This window comes from Erinaceus europaeus, chromosome 9 (assembly GCF_950295315.1).
Source record: "Erinaceus europaeus chromosome 9, mEriEur2.1, whole genome shotgun sequence".
Lineage (NCBI taxonomy): Eukaryota > Metazoa > Chordata > Mammalia > Eulipotyphla > Erinaceidae > Erinaceus > Erinaceus europaeus.
In genome coordinates, this window is record NC_080170.1 from 44,266,032 (window position 1) to 44,290,804 (window position 24,773).

The 24,773-nt window shown below is 49.3% G+C and overlaps 1 protein-coding gene across 3 annotated transcripts in view; it reads left to right on the plus strand.

Annotated features, from left to right (window-relative positions):
- The first annotated feature begins 2,038 nt into the window (after positions 1–2,038).
- KIAA1614 (KIAA1614 ortholog) overlaps positions 2,039–24,773 on the plus strand; it is a 30,942-nt gene continuing 8,207 nt past the window's right edge. For 2 of the 3 annotated variants that reach the window (XR_009551574.1, XM_016189466.2), the window contains exons 1-9: positions 2,039–2,356; positions 4,354–5,264; positions 6,293–6,356; positions 10,605–10,748; positions 17,555–19,053; positions 20,023–20,143; positions 21,686–21,920; positions 23,097–23,227; positions 24,203–24,387. Coding sequence is in view for 2 of the 3 variants with exons in the window: in XM_016189466.2 (XP_016044952.1) it covers positions 2,319–2,356; positions 4,354–5,264; positions 6,293–6,356; positions 10,605–10,748; positions 17,555–19,053; positions 20,023–20,143; positions 21,686–21,920; positions 23,097–23,227; positions 24,203–24,387 (3,328 nt within the window). In the remaining variant the exon portion in view is untranslated. The remainder of the gene's footprint in view (positions 2,357–4,353; positions 5,265–6,292; positions 6,357–10,604; positions 10,749–17,554; positions 19,054–20,022; positions 20,144–21,685; positions 21,921–23,096; positions 23,228–24,202; positions 24,388–24,773) is intronic. The other variant, XM_016189467.2, reaches the window with a different exon arrangement.

The window sequence follows — 24,773 nt, forward strand, 5'->3', positions numbered from 1 at the left end:
AATCCAGTCATCCCTGCGACCAATCCTGCCACCACGATGAGATGACTTTGTACAGAAAGTATACACTGTCTCTTCTACTGTTCCCACTTGACCAGAAATCCCTCAGGCACAGAGTCTATGGAATGGCCTTTGTTCATCTGTCATGCCCCTCTGCATTTCCCCTCCTAGTAGGCAGTAAAAACATAACACATGTTTGCCCAACAAAAAAAAGAATAAAGATGAAGAAATGGTGTCCTCAGACCTATGAAAGCTGATAATTTAAAGATATCCTGAGGATTTGCTTATTGGTATTTTGGAGATAGGAACCTTTCCAACCTCTACACAGCTTGACACCCCTCCCCCATATTAAATGCAAACTAAGAAATTTAATGAGTAAAACCAAAGGTGACTATTTGCATCTTTGAAGGAGAGGGCAGGTTTGCTTTAAACATTAAGCCTTTGCTGGAACTTTCAGGAACTTACCTTGGAGATCATTAACTGGGGGGGCCAGAGGGGTGGGAGTGGAGAGGTAGAAGTGGAGAGAGAGCAGGAGTTGGGGAAGCAATCTCTGACCAGACAGGATTGGGTTCCGATTCAGACTGTACTAGCAGTATGGCCTAAGTCAACCCTTTAAACACTCTGTCCCCTGATTTCCTTATCCCCAATGTGGGGAGACACTGTACCTACTTTGCAGGGTTGTTGTAAAGATAACTGGAGTACCTGCGCTCTGAGGATACTGCCAGTAATATGAGAATATAGTTAACTTTGGCATCACACTGGTGCAGAGGAGGGAGTCTTTCAAGATTTAAAGGATTTCACCTTGGATTGCAAGCTGGGGAAGACAGAAAGAACCCTAAAAGGATGGGTCAGACCACACTGACAGTATATTTTGATTCTCACAGAATTTTTTTTTTTTTTTAAGCCAAGTCTTTTCTGTGATTAACAAGCAGAATGCTGGTGACCTCACTTCGTAGTATGATTGAGGAAGATTTGGACTCCTGTGTTTCTTCACCTGTAGAAAGGATGCAATAAACAGAGCGCACCTCTTAAGGTTTCAAAATGGAATGTCCATTGCACAGTCTGACCTCCCCTGAAAACCCCAGTTGCTGTGTTATGAAGTGACTGGTAGGAACAAGCAGAGTGGCCTGTTGGAGGTGCTGCTTGGTTTGGGAGCATGAGTCAGGAGAGGTGACTGGCTGCAAGAGACCATCAGTCCCAGAGTCCTGTGGCCTAGGTCTGCTCTGTAACACAAAGGATTTGCCCTAGTCATCTCTCAGGTTGGTTGGTACATTAGCCCAAAACCCACCTACACATTACAGCCAGCCACCCTCCCACTGACCCCCAAATAGCTGCTCTCAGGCCTGTGTGCTCTAGCACTGCAGTGAGGGGCCTTTTCGGAAACCCTCCTTCCTTCCACTCTTTGCCTACATTTAGCACATGCGCGGCACACGTGGTCCTCACCGTATGCCTACCAGTCCAGGAGATAATGATTCTGAACAGGTACAAACAGAAAGGCACACACTCACCCTGGAGAGTTGAACTTGTTAGCTGAAAGAAAGGTCAATGAGCATTTTCCCATTCTGAAGATGTTTGGAATCTCCTGGGTCCTGACTCTTTATTTATTTATTTATTTATTTATTTATTTTTGAAGGTGGGTGGTGGAGGGAGTTTGGAAATGAGTGAGGCTCAATCAATCCAACCTCTCTGTGGAAGAAGAGAGCTCCATCTGGTTTAGGACCATAGGCAAGTCCTCCTTAGCAAAGCAGGAAGAGGGAACCCACGTCCTCCCAAGGCACCCACGCCCCTGGAAAGCAGAAACTGAAGGTCTTGACCTTGACTGCAGAGGACTGGAATCTGGACACCCTGACTCCCTTAGACGGTAACCAGGGGCCTTTCCCTGAGGCCCAGCTGCCTCAGTCAGCCATGAGGAAGAGCAAGTTATATACCTCTTGCTTATTCTGCGTCCAGGGCAGCGCCCCAGGCCTAACACTGCAGCCTTGCTCCTGTTCCCCACCTCTCCCCGGGAAGCAGCTCTGCGGCGCGGCGTCCGGGCCAGGCTGCGGAGGGTTGGGGATGGGGGCGGAGGGGCAGGCCCGGATCCTCCAGCCCCTTCCGCTCCCCCCACCGCGGCGCCCGGCTCTCTCTCCTCCCCTCCTGGCCTGGGAAGGCGCTGGCCCGGCCGCTTCCCCCAACCGCACAGCGCGAACCAGGAGCCCCTACCCCCACCCCTGCGCACACACCCCGCGTCCCTCCTCGCGGCGGGCCAAGCCGGGCCCAGGCTCTTTCTGCATCCCAGGCGACCCTGTCCGGGGCCGTCGGGGAGAGACTGGGCCAAGGGCATGGAGGCAGCGACCCAGCCCACCATCGGCTGTCTCCAGTGAGTATGAGCCTCACAGGCCCAATGGCCTGAGTGCAGGGGACCGACCTCAAGATTGGCGCCGAGAGGGAGGCTCCCGGGGAGGCTTCCTCTCTGACTTCCAGCGAGGAAGTCCCCAAAACAGGCCAGTCCCCAAAGGCTCTTCCTAAAGTACCCCATGGGAAGGTCGCACTTACTAAGATCTCTGAGGGATGGTTATATCCGGAATGCTGCTCCATGTTTTATAGGTCAAAAATTTCTTCATAATCTAATTCCCTGCTTTCTGCATGGAACCTTAGGGAAGTTGAGACTTAGCTGCCGAGAATTCTGGCAGATTCTGGAGTCACTGTTGAAGTAGATGACCAGTCCTCCTGAAAGACAGACCTTAAGTATCTGACACTGGTGAAACAGGATGTGGCATTTTGCATTTTATGTGTATTTTGCTTTGTGAAATATGTGCATTCCTGAAATGAATAACAAGAAGGGACTTGCCATTTAAGAGAAGCCTATGGTGAGATTTCGTTGATACACAGAGTGAATGATTAACTCTTGTTTGCAATTTCTGTATATCTGATTTTTACCTACACAGTTAAAAGTGGACAGATTTAAGATGTATGATGTTTAAGGAGCTTTGTCTCAGAACAGAATAAATACTAACCCATAGGGGCTGGGTGGTGGTGCACCTGTCACAATGCCTAAGAACACAGGTTTAAGCCCCCAATCCCCACCTGCAGGGGGAAAGCTTAATGAGTGGTGAAGCAGTGTTGCAGGTGTCTCCCTGTCTCCCTCCTCCCTCTCTCTCTCCTTCCCTCTCAATTTCTGGTAGTCTCTATCCAATAAATAAAGATAATAAAAACAAATTAAAAATATTAACTCATGAACATATGCACAAAACTACTTGGTGAATAAAATCCTGTGCTCACCTTCATTCCCTGTCAAGATACCAGCATTGTGAAGATACCATATCACCAGGGGCTGTGTAATTCACCTTGGCCCACCCCTCTGGGCCAAGATCTAACAGCCTAGATCTAACTGCTCACTGGGTGCTCTGGAGGAGCACTGGCCTTGGGAGGAGATGTCCTGCATTCCAACCTTTGCCTATGTCACATCAACTCACCATGCCTCAGTTCCCCATTCTAAAAAATGAGGTGGATGATCCCCTTCTGGCAGAACTGTGTGAGGACAAAGAGCTAGAGTTTGAAGGCACCTGTCAGATGCCCATAGGAACTATTGATAAATCATGGCTGCCCTGTGCCTTTGGTGCACAGAAAGACAAACTTCCATGGGAGGTTTCCATCCTGTGTGGCATCTTCCTGAGGTCCAACCCCAGTGCCAGTGCCCTTTGGAGAGGGGATGTCATTGCCTCTTAGCGGGTGCTGACATGTTCCATTCAGCAAAGCAGGATTCCAGAGAACAGGGAATCCAGTACCCATTTTCACAATGGTCCACATTTAGTATAGGGCTTGAGGGAATGTGAAACTCGTGCTCCTTCTATAATAGAAAAACTAGAATGCAGGACCAGGTGTTTGCATGCCCGGTTAAGTGCATATGCTACCACGTACGTGGACCAGGGACTTTCCTTCCCCCTGCCAGTCCAAGATCATTGAAGAAATGCTGCAGGTGTCTATCTTTCTTCCTCTCTACCTCTCCTCCACCTCTCAATCTCTCTCTGTCCTATCAAAGAAAAAAAAAGGGGGGAGGGTTGGAGTGACTACCAAGAATGGTGAATTTGTCATGTAGTCACCAAACTCCAGCAATAACCCTGGTGACAATTTGAAAAATAATAACAATAAAGAAAAGCAAAAATGCTACTCAGGTTTGGAAGAAAAAAATTTAATGATTCATTTTCTGTCTGGTTCAATGACTTCTGCTATTCCATGTCTTTTCACATTATTCAGAGGGTCTGTCCCTAAGTTTTTCTCCTCTGGGCAGGGCCCAATGCCTAAGCACTTTGGGGATGCAGGAGGTTGTGTGAGCAAGCCAGATGCCAGGTCTCAGGAGTTCTGTTTTCTTCTCAGAGGGGCCAGTCTCACTAGCCAAAAAGCCAACTCCATGGAGACGACGTCAGCTGTGGAAAAAAGTGATTCTGAGCCCAACAATGGACATCTTCTCAGACCTTGCCCCTGCCCTCAGGAAGACAGAACACCCAAGTGCACACTCCCCCAGCCTCCCAGGGTATGGGGGATACAGCATCAAGGCCCTTCTGTGTTGGAGTCTAAGGTGAGGGCCCTGAAGGAGAAGATGACAGCTAGCAGACAGGGGGCAAGCCCTTGCCCTGCCACCTCCAAGCGACCATCCTCCAAGAAGCACAAATGCAGAGGAGTCAAGGTGACTGGTACTCCATCATCAGGGTCTTCTGGATCAGAGACAATGGGGGTTCTCCCTGCTCAGAGCCTAAACAATAGGCAGCTGGACAGCAGCATCCGTGAAGAGGATCTTGCTAGGAATGGGGACCACAGGCTGCCCAGGCCACCTGATCCTGGGCTTGAGTGCTGGAATGGGAGGAGCCTTTGGCCTCCAGAAGCCTTATGGACACTGCTTGACCATGACAGGGGCCTGCTGCGAGAGAACTCCATTCACATGACCCCTGCAAATCATCCTGGGGGCCCTGAGCCCTGTAACACCATCCACACACCTCACCCGAGAAAAGGAAGACCACACGCCCGTCAGGATGGTCGGTTCATGGGAGGAGACCTGGACGGCATGCCTGTAACCTCTGAGGACTTTGTTCCCAGGTCTGCCCTGCTGTCAGGACTCTGTAAAACTGGAGTTCTGGAGGCACTGGGCACGGGTGGCTACACTTTGTCCCTGTCTGACCGGGTAGAGAGGAACCGCCTTCTACTGCAGGAGATGCTAAGTTCTGGGGGACAGGCCCCCCTAAAGTTGGGAAATCCAGCCTGGGCTCCATCCTGGGACAGAGTTTTACCAGGTGAGGCTCACTGTGAGTGGAGGGGGAGGGTAGCAGGGGAGAAAACAGGAGGAGGAAAAGGGAAAGGTGGGGTGGGGTGGGGCAGAAAAGAGGGGGCACATAGCTAGCTGCCTGTCATCAAAGTAATCAGGATGTCCTCTTATCTTTGTTCTATCATATGTCCTTCTCCTCCTCCTCCTCCTCCTTTCTTCCTCCTTTCTTCCTCCTTCTTCTTTTTAATGTGGTGCCAAGGAATCAACTCAAGGCCTTGCACATGTGTGATACCACTGAATGTCCTCCCCAGCCCAATTTTCTGTCCTTTAGCTGAGAGAGAGAGACAGAGAGAGATGGAGAAAGAGGAGGAGGAAAGACAGTTTTCTCATGGAACTCCCCCAGTGCCATCTGTGGTGCTCCTGTGTGCTGGGGTTTGAATGCAGCACCCTATACACAGCAAGGCAAGTGCTCTACTGAGTGAATTTTCTCCTGACTGTGACATATAATATTTACTCTCTTTCAGCCAGTCTGTCTCCTGAAGATCCCTAACTCCTTAAACCAATTCAAAACAACCCTCTGTGGGGTTGGAGACTACCCCAACTTTTTGCTTTCCAGAAAGTGGCTTTGTGCATCCCCGTGGAGTGACAAGCCCTCACTACCATCACCAGTGAGCTCACTGCCCTCTTTCGGTTTTGGGGGAGAGGGCAGACTAGAATTCCCCCATGAAGAGATCTAGCAGTGTTAGAGAGGAGAATTAGCTAGCTCAGGCAGTAGCACTTCCAGGATGTGTGTTCAGGCCAGAGACACAGCCTTTTTCCCTCCTTTCCTGCCCTTCCCCAAATTTTTCTCTTCCCCTCCTGAGAGAATCCACACAGTCCCCTCAGCTCATGACACCACCCATCAATTGTTACCATCACAAGCCATCTCTTAGACACAGGCTGAGGGTCCAAAGTATCTGAGGAGTAAATTGCTTCTGGAGAAAACTTACTCAAAAAGTGGCAACTGAGAGGCTAGTTTCTGGCTCTGCCCTCATCTGTGACTGTTTCGTCTTCCAGAGCAGCTGGTTGGGGACACAGACTGGGATTCAGGCATCCACCTGCAAGACTTGGCCCAGAACAGGTGAGAGCACAGAGCCTTAGCTTTTCTGCCTCCCCCTCCCTCCTTTAGGGGCTCAACCAGACATTAGTGAGCCTGCATCTGTTCTTCTACAAGAAGAAATAGTCTTCTTCTTCTTCTTCTTCTTCTTCTTCTTCTTCTTCTCCTTCTCCTTCTCCTTCTCCTTCTCCTTCTCCTTCTCCTTCTCCTTCTTCCTCTTCCCCTCCTTCTCCTTCCCCTCCCCCTCCCCTCCCCCTCCCTCTCCCCCTCCTCCTCCTCCTCCTCCTCCTTTTAAATTTCTTTATTGGGGAATTAATGTTTTACATTTGACAGTAAATAAAATAGTTTGTACATGCATAACATTTCCCAATTTTCCATATAACAATACAACCCCCACTAGGTCCTCTGTCATCTTTTTTGGACCTGTATTCTCCCCACTCCCACCCCAGAGTCTTTTACTTTGGTGCAATATGCCAATTCCAGTTCAGGTTCTACTTGTGTTTTCGCTTCTGATCTTGTTTTTCAACTTCTTCCTGAGAATGAGATCATCCCATATTCATCCTTCTGTTTCTGACTTATTTCACTTAATATGATTTCTTCAAGCTCCATCCAAGATGAGCAGAAAATGCTGAAATCACTATTTTTAACATTGTATGTAGACCACAACTTGCTCAGCCACTCATCTGTTGTTGGACACCCGCTTCCAGGTTTTGGCTATTACAAATTGTGCTGTTAAGAACATATGTGTACACAGATCTTTTTGGATAGGTGTGTTGGGTTCCTTAGGATATATCTCCCAGAGAGGAATTGCAGGATCATAGGGTAGGTCCATTTCTAGCCTTCTAGACTGCTCTCCACAGGGGTTGGACCAATTAACATTCCCACCAGCAGTGCAGGATGGTTCCTTTGACCCCACACCCTCTCCAGCATTTGTTGCTGCTACCTTTTCTGATGTATGACATTCTCACAGGTGTGAAGTGGTATCTCATTGTTGTCTTTATTTGCATTTCTCTGACAATCTCTTTCTGTTCCCGCTACTTACCTCTTTCAGGTTTCTGAGGTAAAGACTCTCTGGACTAATTGTTTTAATCCAGGATTATTTGGTTGCAGAAAGAGGCTACTCTATTCCCTTGATCTACCTGGCTAGAAAAAAAGCAGTGGTGGTCCTGTCTCAAGATCTGAACCAGTAGGCTGTGTAGGATTAGAAGGTTGTCCTTCCTCCAGGACACAGATTTAGAAAAGACCAGAGGGAAGGGGGAACACTGCCCTGTGTGTTTGGGAAGCAGTTAAGGAACTGCTGGGAATGCAGTGGTTAGAGGCAGACAACTGGGAAACTATAGTTCTCTCTAGCAATTATCCTCTTAAGCCACTGCTACTGCTTAAGGGCCAAAAATCTGTGATGTGAACCACAAGGGAGGAAAGATTTCACCTCCAACCCCTCCCTCCCGCCACATACCTTATTTGATACCAGTCCATATGACCAAAGGCTCAGACTCAAAGGTTAGTCGTATGGCTCCTCTTCAACTCCCACTGTTAGCAGGTGGTGAGACTGGGAGGGGGGGGGCAGCTGGCCACCTTACCTCTATGCCTGGTTGAGCAAACAAATGTCCCCACATGAGAAAGCTTTCATTTCATGTATTTATTTATTTATTTGTCACCGGGCCTTCCTTCACTACTCTAGGCTAATTTTTTTCAGATAGAAAGAGAGACATACAGCAAAGAAACCACAGCATCAAAGCTTCCCTTAGGCTTTTTTTTTCTCCTGAATCATGCAAATGGCAAAGGAGGCAGCCTCCCAGGTAAGCTACCTCACTGGCCCTTAGATGGGTGGACATTCAAGAGAGTGGCAAGAGCAGTCTACTCATGGAGGAACTGCTATTGCCGAGTCAGGCTTAGATGTGGCAACCCTTCCAGCGAACATCCAGAAGTCTTGTGGGAGCAGGAACAATGGTTTAGAGTTCACAGTGGGTAGGAGTTGTCTCCAGGGCTATGGACCATTGTCACAGGCCAGGGCCAGATTAGACTGGAAAGCTTCCCAAAGATGCAAGTTTGACCCTATCCAGTCTGCTGTGTGGGGTTAGCAGCCCTGGGGCCCAGGATGATTGCAGGGGGGAAGCAGGTAGACCCAGCATGCCCCAGTATTCCTCCCCACACCCCCCGCTTCTGTACAGAAAGACCACCCTCTGAGGGCTGTTCCAGTCTGCCTCTACCCACTGACCTTGACTGCCATTTGGGACAGTGGCTTTCCAGCTCCTCCCTGTTCAGTTTGTTATGCACAGATGCCTCCCAGCACCTAAAAAGATCTGCTTTTCTCTTCATCAGAGATGCTAGCTTTGTCTGCCAGGAGCTAAAGCAGGGCAGCTGATGAAAAAATTAACAGCTCCAAGGAGGGGGAGCAGAAAACAAACAGCCAAACTGGAAAATGACTTAAAATCAGAGTGGGGGTAGGAAGGCTGATCCTGGCAGCATCTGGCCAGCTGCCTGGGGGCCCTCCTGCCTGCCCACCAGGTCTTGTGACAAATGCCATCTGACAGCCGGGGAGCCACAGCTGTCCCCGGAAGGCTCCAAGGGCGCAGGCAGGCAGCCAGAGGCCCGTAGTGGCAGGGGCTTCTCTCCAGGCCAGTAACCTCATTATCTCTGCAGTTGGAGCAGGAGCCCTGAGGAGCACAACTGCTCTTGGAGGACCCACCCCCCTCCCTGACACCCTCCAGTCAACACTATGCAAAGTGGTGGTGGGGGTACTTCTGCCAAAGGAGGCTGCTAGGGGAAGCCGCCTGGATGTGTTTTCACACCCCTCCAGTGCCTCCCTCCCTCTACTACCACCACCAATTCCAGAACTGGGCTTGGACCTGTCAGGGTTCAGAGGCACAGATGGTGCCTTTATTCTAGCAGTGCTTCTCTCTTTCTCTCTCCCTCTCCCTCTCCCTCTCCCTCTTAGTTTGAAGCAGAGTTAGATGCAAACAATGAGAAAAAAATACAATAATAAAAATCATAGCCCCTTGAGCTTGTCCAGTGATATCCTCAGGAGGCCTCAAGAGTGTTGCCAATTTCCATTCACATCTCTGTCATTCAGGAAACTACTTGGCACTGTCCCCTGTCAGGGCATGACCCCTTTCTACAGATGACAGATGGGCTGGGAGAGACCTGGGATTTGGGAGTGGGGCACAGTCTGTGGTATAGACCTGGTTGAGCCTGGAGCTGCCCAGGTTCTCTTTCTGTGGACCCTCCCCAGTGAGGACAGCTGGGGGTGTGTGACCATGAGGATTGGGACAGCAGTCACATCACTGAGTGTGTCTGACTCTGGCCATATGCTGCCCTGGGACCCAGCAGGACAAGAGAAGGAGGCAGTGGGGCTGTCATCCTTGTCAGCTCTGTTCTGAATTGTCATTTGACCTTGAGCAGCAGACTGCTCCGCTCCTCTGTGCTCTGGAACACCCTCATCTGTCAAGCAGTGCGAACACCTGTCCCCCACAGCCTGGCTGACAGAGAAGGCCGTGGGGACTTGTGGGGCTGCTGTTCTGCTGTTCAGTCACATGGTGCTGTCTGTGTGTCACTGGCTGTGAGACAGTTTTGAACAAGGGCAGCTGTCATTTTATGCAGATCTAGTCTAACTGGGGTGGAATGGGGAGGGGGGGCACATCTGGTAGGTGACAAGGGCCAGTAGAGGACCCTCATGATGATGAACATTGAGCCATTTATGTACAGGCTCAGTGTGATGCCAGCTTAATGCCTTTCCTAAGCCACCCTGGGACTTAGGCAAGCAAGTCCTCTGACCTGGGGATATTCCATTCCTTCCCAAGGAGCAACCCCCTGGTGGACAGAATGCTGCCTCCCAGGTCCACAGTGAAAGCATGTGTGGACACAGAGAGACAAAGATGTGGGGAGGCAAGGTGGATCAAGACCATCTGGCCAGACACAGGCCCAGCCTGATAACCCCAGCCCTTTCACCCCTCCTCCCAGAGAATTCCTGCCTCTGCCCAGAGAAGGAACAATAAAACAATTTGAAGACTTCCTTACCCTTTTCTAGACCCTCCTGGAGTTTCTGCTTCCACCCCCTGAACAGATATCCAAGGTGAGCCAGCTCCCAGGTCCTGTCCAGACCACTCAGGGCCATTGCTGGTGCCTTGTGGGTGGAAGTTGGACAGAGAGACTGTACACCTGGGGCTTTTCCTGGAAGAACTATGCTTGATACTGTTAAAGCCCTCCTAACCCATGTTATTTGCTTCTAATCTCACCCTGCCTGCTGGCTCTGGTCTGTGTACCATCTTGCAGGACCTTTGGTCCCCAGCTGGAGCCCATGCTGAACCCCAGTCATGAGGAGGCCAAATATCTGCCACAGCGTGCACGCATGAAGGCCAGGACCCAGCCCCTCCGTGCCAGCCATGACATTGTGCCCACCATCACCCAGGGTAGCCGGTGAGTGGGGTCATGGGAAGAAAGGGGCCAAGGGAAGTGAAAGTATCGAGCGCTCTGCCACTGCTCACAGCTCCCTCCCATCTGTATGTTTTCCTGTGTCAGACACTGGTGTTAATTTATTTAGTCAATCAACACACCTTTACATGTCCCAAGGGATATGCATTGAGACTTCAAAGGTGAGTGAAACATACCCCAGCTTCCTGATGGAACACAGGGTTTGTCCAGGAAGAAAGACAGGTAAATGGGTCACTTCTGTTCTGTGAGCACCTCAGGAATGTAAGAACAGGGGAAAAAAACAAGTTCAAGGATATTCAGACCAAGCTCTCAAGGATACTCAAATGGTGTAGGAGAGGAAAACCAAGTGTGCAGAATTGGCAGCAGGGATATGATAGATCTGGGAAGCATTGATAGGGAGAGGGCTTCACTGGGGGACTAGGGAGACTTGCAGAATCGAAATGAGAGTTCCATGTACTGTAAGCAAGCAGGCTTGATGAGGCAGCAAAGAACTGGTCAAAACCCTGGCACCTGACCTCTTGCTTTACATTTTCCCTCACCCAAATGGGAACTCTCCCTCTGCCCTTGGGAAGTCTTGATGCCTCAGTTTCCTTGTCTGCCAAACAGGAATTCAGATAGTGCCTGTTTTCCAGGGTCTCTGTGAGGTTGTATGAATTAACACTTGAGCTGTTTAGAAGAGTTCTCACTATGCATCGAGAGTTCTGTGTTTGTTCTCACCACTGGTCATTTAATGAGCTGCCATGGGAAATAGCACAGGATTTTGACATGGATCTGGAGGTTTGGTAGGTACTTACCCAGGGTGAAGTCTGGGTTTTGTCTTTGGAGGAATATCCATGGAGCATACACTGTGGATGCTCAGGGGGACAACTGGCTAAAGGATCTACAGAGGAGGAAAGAGGGTAGAGCCACAGATATGGGGCAGTAACCTGATTTTATGATGCTGGAACCGTAGGTGAGAGTGAAACACATCAGGGATGAAGAGACAAGAAAGGGTGATGTTCAAGACATTCAGACCACTACTTCACATTCCTGGCTGCCCCCTGAGTTTTCATGACCACATGACACGGAGGGAGCAAGGATTCTAGTTGGCCAGGTCATGTGTCCTGAGCCCCATCATTAAAGGCAGGGACCTCCCTGACATCTTTGGGGTGAATCTGTTAGGAGTAGAGCCTGCAATCTGGTTCCTGTTCAGTGTCATTGTGGCCCTGAGGAGAGGCTCGAGACCCCAAATACTGACCAGAGGAGTCAAGCAGGTCACATTTTGTGCCTATTCCCCTTTGACTGCAGGGAACTAGGTAGGAGTGAACATGGCTTCTCTTAGGCATCCTTCCTACTCTCCTTTGCGTGTACATGAGCTTTATTTAGACTTTCACATAACTCTCCTGTTTCACTCCAACTCAGGTTGGATTACATAGCCTCAAAACAGGCAAGACTATCAGCCAAACCAGCTGGATGTGTCAGTGTTCTCTTAGAAATGTCCTGGGCCTCAGCATCCCCATTTACTAAGTTTCTGGTAGGTTCTCTTCTTCCAGGCTGTCCCCTGGCCATAGGTGTGCTGCAGAAATGCAAGGTGACCTACTTTAGCATCTGTTGTGTCCAGAAAAGAATGACTTTGACTTGGCAGCACTGGGGAATCCTCAGAGGGTACAGCTGAAAAATCAATACCAGATGGCTTGCTGCAGATGCTTTGAAAGGTTACGCTTGTCAAATCACCCTGGAGGGCTGTACTGAGTTAACATGGAGATGCCACATAGGCACCAGCTAGATGCATTTCCCTCTGCACCTCCATGCCCAGAGGCATCATCCCTTCCAAAGAGCAGCTTGATGAAAGATGATGGAAGAGTGGGGACAGACAGAGGCATTAGCCTCAATCTGGCTGGAGGTAACTTGGGCAAACCTAAATAGTTTTTCCAAAGAGTGAAAGGGTAGCAGAAGCTGCATTTTCTATAAGCAAAATTGATATAGAAATAATGCATCTATGAAAACACAAGCTTTTCCAATTTGTGGGTAGACACACTTATGTTGGTGTCTAAATTCTGGGAGGGAAGAGCACGTCAGTAAGATGCAAGAGCTGGGATGGTATGTACTGTTATCTGTGTTACACTATTCAAAAAAACCTTTATTTTTATAAGAGAGAAATTGAGTGGGAAGGGATACACACACACACACACACACACACACACACACACACACACACACACACATGCATATCTATATATATGGAGGGAAAAAGAGAGGGAGAACAAGAAACTTGCAGCACTGCTTCACCACTCATGAAGCTTCTCCCCTGCAGGAGGGGGCTAAGTAACGAGTGTTTTTATGTTCACCTGCATTGACGATTTGAGGTTGTAGTCTGTCTGACATATTCTACATGAATGAACATCTTATCTCAACTGAGCTGGTGTCTATGGAACATTGTGAGGAGTCAGTCTCAGACAACTTGACTCTTAATTCTCAGCCTACCCTACCTATCCAACCCCAGGGCAGCTTGTTTACATTATATTCCAGTCATCAGCCCTCTAGAGCATTCAAACACATTAGGACTGGTTGCTAACTTTGCTGTTATGGAGAAGAGATGGTTAGAAATGGCCAGTGACACTCCCAGAACATAGGTCATGTTTCCCTGAGTCAGACAGTAAGGCTCTTTATCCACACAGAAAGAACACCCTGGAAAGATATACCCCTGATCTAGTGAATGTCGCAGATATTTCTTAAAGTCTGTAGTTCACTGTCAGTTCTCTCTATGAGCTGGAATGTTTTAACAGTGATTATTAAGTCTGATGCTTTCTTCCTGTGGCTATCTGAACTCTCTTCCTTTAACTGCCTTCCATATTTGTCCAGTTGTGTAGCAGAACATTTGGTGCAAAAGGAACTCATGATGAGGCAGCCTTTGAGAGCTTTGGCACCCAACTTTCAGAATTACCAAAGCATCCAATTTCTGAGAGGATTAGTCAGTTCCACAAATTGCTCAGATACATTTCGTTATAAGGAACTGGAGTGTGGGAGTGGGCAAGCTAGAGCAAGTTGTGTACTGTATAGTGTGCTACTGGAGTAGAGTTTAATTTACTGTTTGGGTATATGGTGGAGAAGGGTGGAGTTAGGCAAGTTTTTTTTTTTTTTTAAAGGAAACACTGACAAAAACCATAGGATAAAAGGGGTACAACTCCACACAACTCCCACCATCAGAACTCCGTATCCCATCCCCTCTCCTGATAGCTTTCCTATTCTTTAACCCTCTGGGAGTATGGACCCAGGATCTTTATGGGGTGCAGAAGGTGGAAGGTCTGGCTTCTATAATTGCTTCCCTGCTGAATATGGGTATTGGCAGGTCGATTCATACTCCCAGCCTGTCTCTCTCGTTCCCTAGTGGGGTGGGGTTCTGGGGAAGTGGGGCTCCAGGACACATTGGTGGGGTCATCTGCCCAAAGAAGTCTGGTTGGCATCATGTTAGCATCTGAAACCTGGTGGCTGAAAAAAGAGTTAACATATAGAGCCCCAAAAATTGATGACTAATCATGAACCTAAAGGCTGGAAAAGTTGAGATGAAAAGTCGGGGGTCTCTGTTTTGTAGATAGTTAGTAGTGCTATTTTAGTTATATTCCAAAAAAACCATGACTATACTAGTTTTTTTTTTTCCTGAGCCTGACATCTACTATGCAGGTGGATCTTAGTTATTGTCTGGGGAGATGATGTCATGGCTGGAAAAAGGACCAGAAAACTGGATCAGGGAAGAGAGTAGCTCCCTCACTCACTCCCAAGCTAACCTTATCAAAGTAAGGACTACAAAAGCTGAATAAGGGCAAGAGACTGGCATATGTTAATGATGACTCTTTCTTTAGTCACTATTAGGCCACCCCAACAGCTGGGGCCCTAGTCGGGAAGTCCTGAGATTCCCAAACAGACATGATGGATCTAGACCTCAAATTAATCCCTCTCACCATTGTTACCAGGCATCTCTATCAGGAACAACACAATAGACCCCTTTGTGGGCCCCCATAGGACCTTGTCCTCAATGTGGATCAACAGTGGTAGAGAATGTTCCATCCTCCGAAAGGAGGCTGGACAAGATACTCTGTTCTACCTGAGGAAGATGGGTCCTGATATTGGGGCAGCTTGGAACGTTCCTACTCATGACCACAGAATGTGAGCTTAGATCTACAGGGATGCAGAGGTCACATAGGCTCCTAAGCTGAATATGGGCCCTGGATCAGATCAAATCAATGGGGTTTATAGTCAACAATATTTATACACCTTTCCCATATTTAGGCAAGTATTTATAGGTACATTGAGGACTAAAAGCTATAGCATCTCACACAAAGTACACCAACACAGACAGCTGTCAGCATGTGTACACTTTGGGTCAGTTGGAATAGAAATGCATATCTGTAAAATCCAGGCCCTGGTATGCTTATTGTCTAGTTTTACTTTGTCAGTCCTTCTGAGGGAGCAAAATTCTTCCCTTTTCAATTGAGGAGCTGGTCATATATATATATATATATATATATATATATATATATATACTTTAATTATTATCTTTATTTATTTATTGGATAGAGATAGCCAGAAATCAAGAGGAAGGGGGAGATAGACAGGGAAAGAGATAGAGAGACACCTTTAGCCTTGCTTCACCACTTGTGAAGCTTTCCCCCTACAGGTGGGGACCAGGGGCTTAAACCTGTGTCCTTGCACACTGTAACATGTGTGCTCAATCACGTGTGCCACCCTTCTGGCCCTGGAGCTGGTGTTTTGAGGCCTGCCCTATGTTAAGAGAGAAGTCCACATGGCCTGGTAATCCTTTCCAGTCTAACATCTGTGTTGAGAGGAGGGAGATGTAGTAGTCAGGGTTCTCTGGAGAAACAAACCCATAGGATGTGTGTATACATGTGCATTTGAGAAAAATATTTATTTTAAGGAATTGATTTTCATGACTATCTACATTTAGTGAGTATCATATCTGCTGAGGAGGCTGACCTGAGACCAGGGGAGATATGCAGCTGGAATCTCAAGGCTGTTTGCCACCAGAGGTCCTTCTTGCTTGGGGGAAGTCAGAATTTCTTATTGAACAAGAAGCCTACTATCTTGTGAAGTGTACTTGTGTTTACGCAGAATCAATCCACTTCAGTGACAAGTTTACCTGAGAAGCATCTTCTAAAAACATTCAGAAAAATGTTAGGGCAAACACCTGGGTATTGTGTTCAAGCTAAGTTGACACATCAAATTAATCATCAGGGTGATCATCTGGGATTGAACTTGGGACCTTAAAGTCTCAGACATGAAAGTCTTTTGCCTAACCATTGTGCTACCTCCTTGCCTAGGATTAACTTGATAGAACATTTAATCAATAAAATGAAGGCAGAATAAGAAAAAGTCAAAGAAATATTGGTATCAGGGCTGCATCTGATAGAGGTAGGAACCTGGAGGTCCCACAGGTGGTTAGTGGAGCACAGAACAAGAGAGAAAGGTGGAGGGCCTGTATGTTGATCCCAGAGACTGTGATCTTGATCCCATGCACCCTTGGGGGATGACATGATGGACATTTGCTCAGAGAAGACTGACAGGCAGCGAGTAGGAGATCAGATAGAGGGCCTCAGCAGTGGCTAGTGTGTGGTAAGAAGTATTGAATGAAAGAAAGATTTTTAAGTGCAAACACTCAGTAAGTTAGGTGTGGGTGGTGGTGGTGCAGGACTGAAGCAAAAAGAAAGGGAGAAGAGTGTTCCTTACTTGGGGGCATCTCTGTGCCTGGGTAATGCATCTGAGTCTGCTGTCACCACAAACTCAGGTGACTTGGCTCTAGGATGTGCTGGTGTCAGATCTGGCCCCAGTTGCCTCCAGTCTAGCCAGTGTCTCCCAGAGCAAAGGTTCTGACAGAATGGGAAGATGTTTTTCAACAGTAGCTATTGTAACAGCTTTTCAGGGTAAGAGCATGTATGAGGGACCAGTAGGCAAGGAGAGATTGTTGAAACAGACATGCAGAGAAGCCAAGGAGAACCTGTCTCTGTCTAAATCTCCTGTAAGCAAGATGACCTGGAGTGCTGGGGCTGGGGGACAGGGGCATGGAGGGACACTTTCAGAAGCAAGAATGTTTGAAATTCTGACTTGGAGTCCCACACCTGGAGTCTCGAGAGAAATTTATCATCTACTCTTCCCAAAACACCTTTGCAGCAATCCCAGTATTGCTAACTCACCTCTGTCTGTGGCAGCCACCCTTCTGGGCCATCTAAGTTTAATAATGTTTCGTCTATATTGAGCCTGAGCTGGGTGGAGAAGGGTAACCCAATGTGAAGAAGGTATTACTGATTTTGCTCAGGACAGGTCAGCATCTTTTTTTTTTTTGCCTCCAGAGTTATTGCTGGGGCTCAGTGCCAGCACTATGAATCCCCTGCTTCTGGAGGTCATTTCCCCCATTTTTTTGTTGCCCTTGTTGTGGTTGTTATTGTTGTTATAGCTGTTGTTGTTGTTGGATAGGACAGAGAGAAATCAAGAGAGGAGGAGAGAAAGACAGACACCTACAGACCTGCTTCACCAAGCAGTGAAGCGATTCCCCTGCAAGTGGGGAGCTGGGGGCTCAAACCAGGATCCTTATGCTGGTCCCTGCGCTTTGCACCATGTGCGCTTAACCCGTTGCGCTACCACCGCCCAGCCCCCAGGTCAGCATCTTGATGGACTTGCTGCCTACTCCCCAGAACCTCACTTGGTGTCGGGGTGGATTTAGGGACTATAGCTCTTACTAGCACCATGGGAAACTATATCCATCCCTTCTACCGGTGACCTCTTTCCTGTCTCCCCATCAGAGGTAACTGCAGAAATCCAGGCTTGACTTCAAGGAGACCTTTTGCCTGCAGAGACAGCCTCCAGAATGGGAGCACGAGTGACTCCTCCAGTGGGGAATCAGGCAGCTGGCAGTGGCCCAGGCGGGGCTCCTCCCCATCACGTGTGCGCTTCCAGGATGAGTCAGCCCGGGATGCTGAGTCCCGGTACCTAGAGCGGCTTCAGCAGCGCCCTCGCCCTGGACTGGACCAGGGTCTCCTGTGCTCCAAGCCTAACCTGGCCCAATACCTCCCCAGGGGCTGCCGGCGCCTCAACGAAGAGGCACTGCTTAGGCGGGTCCTCCCAGTACCCCCTGCCCAGGGCAGCCAGAAAAAGTGCCGTGCCTGTGGCAACTGCCTCAACAGTCCACTCCCTGCCTCAGGGAGGGCACCCCCTGACTGGAGGGGGGCCCCAGAGTGTCAGGCTGCTGGTGGGATAGAGAGGGTGCAGGTAGAGTCCCTTAATTCCTGGGTCCTGAGCAACCCCCTCAGGCTCTACCCAGCTGACCGAGCACTGCGAACAGAGTGGCTCCGGGAAACACACACTGGGGACCCATCAGGTCATCCAGAGGAAGTGGATTCTGACCTGGATAGCACGGATACCTCTGACAGCGGCCGGACAGACAACGAAGAGGTAGGGAAAACCAAGCCCAGCAGGGCACGAAGGGGCAGCCCAAGTCGGAGGGCCTCCAAGCCTCAAGGGGGACCCTGGTCTTTACGAAAGACTGACAAGGAGTCCCCTAGAAGCCCCCACACCCTGCAGCACCCACAGGGGTTTGGTCTGGTGAAGGATCTAGGTGAGTTGAAAGAAGATCAAGGACATATGCCCAAGGGGACAATGTCTTCCCAAGAAGATTCCTCCTCTAAGCCCCCTGTCTTGGAGTCTAAGCAAGAAGCTGCGTCCCAGGAACAGCTTGAACCAGGACCACGAAATTCCTGGACTTTGTCTGAAGACTCTCAGACTCCATGCAAGGCAACATCTGCTTTGACCCCTGCCGTGAGCCCAGAGGCTTCAAGGACTGGCAGGCAAGGCCAGGATAGAGATAAGCATTCATCTTTAGAAACTATCTCCCTGCCACCAAGCCATACGGAGCTCCCCACCCCCCCACAGCCAAGTGTGTCCCTCAGTCCTGAAGTCTGGATGCCAACCCCTCCTTCTTCAAGGAAGACCCCTTCATCCATGTCTCACCGGAAGGCCCTCCTTACTAGATCCCGTGGGCTAGGGGAACAGAAAGAGCCAGAAGATAACCCCCTGCCCTCTTGTAGAAATGTGGTTACCAGGACCTGGGAGCCTACCCCCCCACAGACACAGCCCCGCAGCCCCCACATCAGGCACCCACTGCTGGCCCTCACCACCAACAATTGCAACAACAGTGCCCCTCAGGTGCTGCTAGAGCCTCAGGGAGGAGCCCCCCTCCATAACAAGGTAGAGAAAAGCCTCTGCATTCAGGAGCCAGAATGCCTGCTGGAGAATCACAGAAATGGTAAGGTGTTGCCCCAGCCAAACAACCCACCCCTCTCCTGGGTCTGTGACCACTGGTCAGACTTGTGTTCTTCTGAGCCCCTCAGAACAGCATCAGGGGTAGGAGACACTGGGGTCTGTGGGTGAGCATTCAACCTCAGCCTGGAGGCAGCTTAACCATGACAGACATAGAACATGAGAAGGGGATGCTCTTTCCTGTCCAAGGGGTGTCCAGAAGCTCTATGCTTTGTAGATGCTGGACACCCAAGGTTTAAAAAAACTGAAGGGGTGCAAAGCAGAAGGACCGCATAAGGATCCTGGTTTGGGCCTCTGGCTCCCCACCTGCAGGGGAGTAGCTTCACAGGCAGTGAGGCAGGTCTGCAGGTGTCTGTCTTTCTCTCCCCCTCTCTGTCTTCTCCTCTCTCCACTTCTCTCTGTTCTACCTAACAACAACTACATCAACAACAACAACAATAATAATAACTACAACAATAAAACAAGGGCAACAAAAGGGAATAAATAAATATTAAAAAAAAAGAAAATTGAAGGAGGGGCAGAATGGTAGTGCACCTGGTTGTTACAATATGTTAACAACCATGTTACAATATGCAAGGATCCGGGTTTAAGACCCGGTTTCCACCTGCAGGGGGAAAGCTTTGTGAGTGGTGAAGTAGTGCTTCAGGTGTCTCCCTGTTTCTCTTCCTCTATATCTTCCCCTTCCTCTCAATTTCTGGCTGTTTCTATCCAATAAACAAAGATAATACAAAAATTAAAAAGAAAATTGGAGGAAGCAGGAGTTCTAGAAGTTACTATTTGCCTAAACAAAAAATGCTTTAAATCAATTGCAGAGCTAAGGCCCTTCCCTTCAGCATCTTCCCTGCACTTATAGACCCAGAGGTCACTCACTGTGCATGGAATCTACTTACATGCAGGGTTCTGTGTGGGGTGCAGGCGTACATGAACAGAGCAGGAGCCACTGTGATTGTTTCAGGGGGACTCCAGAGCATTGTTGACAGAGGAGCTGGGGCTTCAGAGGAGCCAGAGTCCAACCAGGAACCAGAAGGGGACCTGCAGAAGACACAGTCATGTTCCAGACAACCTGTGTCATCTCAGTAAGTGACAGTAAAGAGCAAGACAGGAGGTGAGGGCTGGGGGCCAGGAGTACTGGGCAGGGAAATCCCTCTGGAGGGGTCAGGTGACTTTCACTACTCCTATCCTTGGAGGGTTCCTTGACTTCAGCCTAAGCCTGGAGTTCCTAATTCTCCTTGCCCACCATTTTAGTCTCATGAGTTGATCATTCCCTCATTGGACACTTTATGTTTGACCTCAAGTTCCAGGTGCCAGCCCTAAGGCACCAAGATGAAGTCCTGACTCAGGGCTTCAAAGCAACCAGAAGCTAAACAAAGAGCCTGGTTTGATATGTCTATTGTCTTCCCAGTCCTGAGACTCTGAGGCCTGCCCCTTTTCCATTCCGTACACCAGTGATGCAGGGTCCAGCTTCTTTATACCACTTGGAGCCAAATCTGCACTTCCAGTCCCATCTGCTCCAGAACTCCAGATTCCCATCCTCTGTTTCCCCTAACATCTCCAGCAGGGAGTCGGTCAGGCACTTCAGACCCAATGCCACCAAATAGAGCTCTCTGTTACTCCCTTGAAATCTGCCTCCTCAGTAATCACACCATGTGTTCTCACCCAAATCTGGAGCTCTCTTGGCTGCCTCTGCTCCTAATCAAATAGTCTGTGGGTCCCTCTGGCTCCTGCATTTCTCTGGTCTGAGCTGCCTTTGCTCCTCCTGTATCACTCTGCTAGCCCCTAGCTTCTCTGGACCTTACCTTTAGCCCCCTGCTTCCTCCTCCACACATCAGTCAGGGGATCTTTCAAAACTTCAGTGACATGATGTTCTTCCTTCCTCTTGCTTGCCCCTCTGCTGCCCCCCCCCAACCCCCATAGGGCTCCTCTCACTTGGAAGTGAATTCCAACCCTGCCCTTCATTTTGAGGGCTCCATGATCTGCCTCAACCTACCCTCCTGGGGTACCTTTATTCCCTTTCTCATTTCATCCAAGCCCCAAGCTGAGCACATGTCCTCTTCCAGCCTGTGCCTAAACTGCACTGCTGCTCTCACCTTCCCTTCCTGTTTCCATTTCTGTTTGTCTCTTGCTGCTTCCAGAGCTACTCTCTCTCCTCCAGCCTTGACAGGACCATCTCCTTCTTGCCATTTGACTCTCAGTTTATACACTGTCTTCTCAGAGAGACTGCAACTGACCTCCAGTCACAGCAAGCTGATTTCTCTGATTTCTCTATTCATCAGTCACTGAAGGTTTATAAGTTCCCAGGAGTGAGGGCACTGTCTATTTTCTTGACCACTTAACTCAACAGTTCCCATTACTCCAGGGCCTACAACAGACTCAGAAGATATCCTGAAGAGATATGGAGTCAGTGAGTGAGTGAGTGGGTGAATCCTTGGTTGAGTGTGACACCAAGTCTTACTCCCTCAAGACCACCCAGGAGGAATCTGCCACAGTCCACCAGACTCTTCTGTCTGTAGCCTTGCCTGCTCCACAGCTGTTGGAGCTAACTCACTTAGGACTCTAAAATGCAGATAACTCCCCTTCCCAGCTCTTCAAACTACCTCATGTCCACCTTTGCTTTGCAGAGTACCCTGTGCAGAGCCCTGTGTGCCCCCAGCTGCCCTTTCTGACAGGAGCAAGAAAATCAGTGCCAGCAGTATTGCCTCCACCTTGGGGCTGAAAAAGCTTTTCTCAGCCTTGGGCCAGGGCACCCGGCTAAGGGTGGGTAAGTCCCGCAGCTACAGTGTGGAGCATCTGCAGACCCCCACGCCTGGCACCCCCAAAGTGAAGAGAACCCCATCGTTACAGATCCTACATCTGGTGAGTCCCAAGGCCACAGGGTGAGTAAGTGTGGAATGGTGGCCACTTTTTGAATGAATCGCAGCAAGAGTAATAAGGCCCAGGAAGTTGTCCCAGAGGCCAAGGTAGACAGTGCTGCTACTGGTGTCCCTCCTGTGGAGTTGAGACTGGAGTTCCCTGGACACAAGAAGATAGGCAGCACCCCACATTTCTGTCCTGCTCCCTAGTTGCCCCAGCCTGGTTTCATCTTAGACTCCTCCCTGGCTTGTTCCCTCAACACTACCAGCAAGTGCTGGAGTCTATTACCTGGTCATTCTGGGACCTTTCCCATGGCCACAGTGACTATCACAAATCAATTCAACCTGTCCCCTAACTGGTCTCCCTGCTGTGTCTTTCTCTTTCAGGCATTCAGGGAGGTCCGTTTTTTGCGAATCTAGCCAGCCACCCCTATGCTCAGCATCCATCATGGGTTCCTTGTCACCTCAGGATAAAACTCAGATCACTTGACAGGACTTATTTGTGATCTGACTTTCAGCCTATGTCATTCTCTTTCTCACATGGACCCCAGTTTTCCTTGACCTCCCTGAAGTTCTGTAACCTGGTCTCACACTGCCTGTGCCTAAACTGCACTGCTGCTCTCACCTTCCCTTCCTGTTTCCATTTCTGTTTGTCTCTTGCTGCTTCCCAGTGTCACTTCCTCCAGGAAACCACTTCGAGCCCTCCCCTGGGCCAAGATGAGAGCTTTTGCTCCATGTTGCCATCTCATCCTATGCTCCTAGAAAAGGTCACATAGTATTTTCATTGGAGTATGACTTCTTTGAGGGAGCATTGCTTGATCTTTTTATTCATGGTGCTCAGTACAGTAGCTGGTGTAGTCTTCACACAGTGAGTGAATGAGTGAAAGTGAATGCCTATTTGAGGGAAAGAGAGATGATGTGCCAAAGAGGCAGTTGAGTGATAGGACTCCGGAGAGTTCCAAGGTCAGGTCATGTTCTAGAAACAGACACAGTGAGGTAGTTAACTTGGATGGCAGTGGGATTGTAGGTACAGCATGATAATGTATGCATTCTATTGAGTAAACCACCTGCTAGGCACCTTATCATTACTTTCTTAGAAGACTTTCAGATCCACAGTTGGGGTCAGGTCTCAACCCTTACTAGGAAGCTTTTTTCACCTGCAATTTTGAATGTTGGCCAGCAGGTGTCACCCTCCCACCAGCATCGGAAAGCTGCCTCCTTTCAGAACCTCCACACTCTGCTGAGCAGCAAGGTGGACCGTTCTAGCCTCTACCTCATCAGGGAGCCAGGAGATGAACAAGCAACTGGCAGGTAAGAATGGGCAAGTGGTTTGGAGGGCAAACCTAGAGACTGACCAGGAGAGCTTAACTTCCTGTCTCAGCAACGTAATCCACCCTCCCTTTAAGAGAGAGTGAGCCAAGGGACCAGATGGTGGCACACTTGGTTAAGTGTATGTATCACCAAGCACAAGGACCCAGGTTCAAGCCCCTGGTTCCCATCTGCAGGGGGAAAGCTTCACAAGTGATGAAGCAGGGCTGCAGGTATCTGTCCCTCTCTCCCTACTTCCCCTCCCTCTCAAGTTCCCTCTGTTCTGTTAAAAAAAAAAAAAAAAGACAAAACAAACAAAAAACTATTTATTTAAAAAAAGAATGAGCCTTGTTACCCCTACCTAGGTACCATCTTGCTCATGTGCCCTTGCCAGTGAGGTTGCACTCCAGGTTGCTGGCAGGAGGAGAGCTGGAAGGTTTTATTCCTTTGACCTGCTATTATCTAACAGCATCTTGACATCACAATACTAAGTGCTTCCCTAGCCCAGCCAAAGATGGGTACAAGATCCTGAGACAGAGGATCTTGACCTGTGACTTGAGCATGAGTCTCTCTAGGCCAACTGCTTTCTCCAGATTCTCCCTGGAGTAACTTCAGGGTATCTGTTCACTTGTGGAAATGTTATTTAAAATTATAGCTTGGGCAGGGGAGACAGCATAACGGTTATGCAAACAGACTTTCATGCCTGAGGTTCCGATGTCCAGGTTCAATCCCTCCTCAACCACCGTAAGCCAGAGCTGAGTAGTGTTCTGGCATATATATATATGTAAAATTATAGTTTTCATCAGATTCTCAGAGAGGTCCCACAAGATTCAAAACCCTTGTTCTTACTGGGGCTTGGGCTGCCTTGGACTCTTCATGGACCCTAGACAGCCCTGGCAGTGCTGGTTGAGTTGGGTGACTGTAGGCATCAGTTCCAGTCCTGCCTCCTTTGTCCTCACTTTCCTGGGTCCCCTGCAGGCTAGCTGAGGTCCAGCCCCGGCGCAGCCTCAGTGTGGAGGATGTGAGTGCCCCCAGCCGGGCACGCACAGTGGGCCGTGTGGTGGAGGTCTTCCCAGATGGCACCAGCCAGCTGCAGCTACAACGCTCTCCGGGGGGCACTTTTGGCTTTTGTGTGGCCTCAGGGAATGGACGCAGGGATTCAGGTATGCCCTTTCTCTTTTTGTTCTCAGAGGTCCGGGGTCAGCAACCATGGGTGGGGGTGGATGGGCTGCCTCTGAGCTGCTTTTGATCAGAGACTCTGTGAAGCTCTGAAAGCAGAGAGCCTCTCACTCAGAGAGGAGACAGGCTAGGACATTCCCCTCAGGAGCTCTATCTGAGGAACCCAGGTGTGGATTGCTGGAGCTGGCAGGCTTCCCAAAAAAGGCCACGAGGCTGTCGGCTAACACCTTGAATCTTGAATGCCATCTCTTAACTGGAGAGCCAGGAGAGGCTGTTCGTGCCTGCTGGGCATGGGATCCCTTTGATGTGGCTGCCTCGTTGAAACAGTTCCCTCCTCCAGCTGCTGAGTGTCTGGGCACAAGGCATGTGC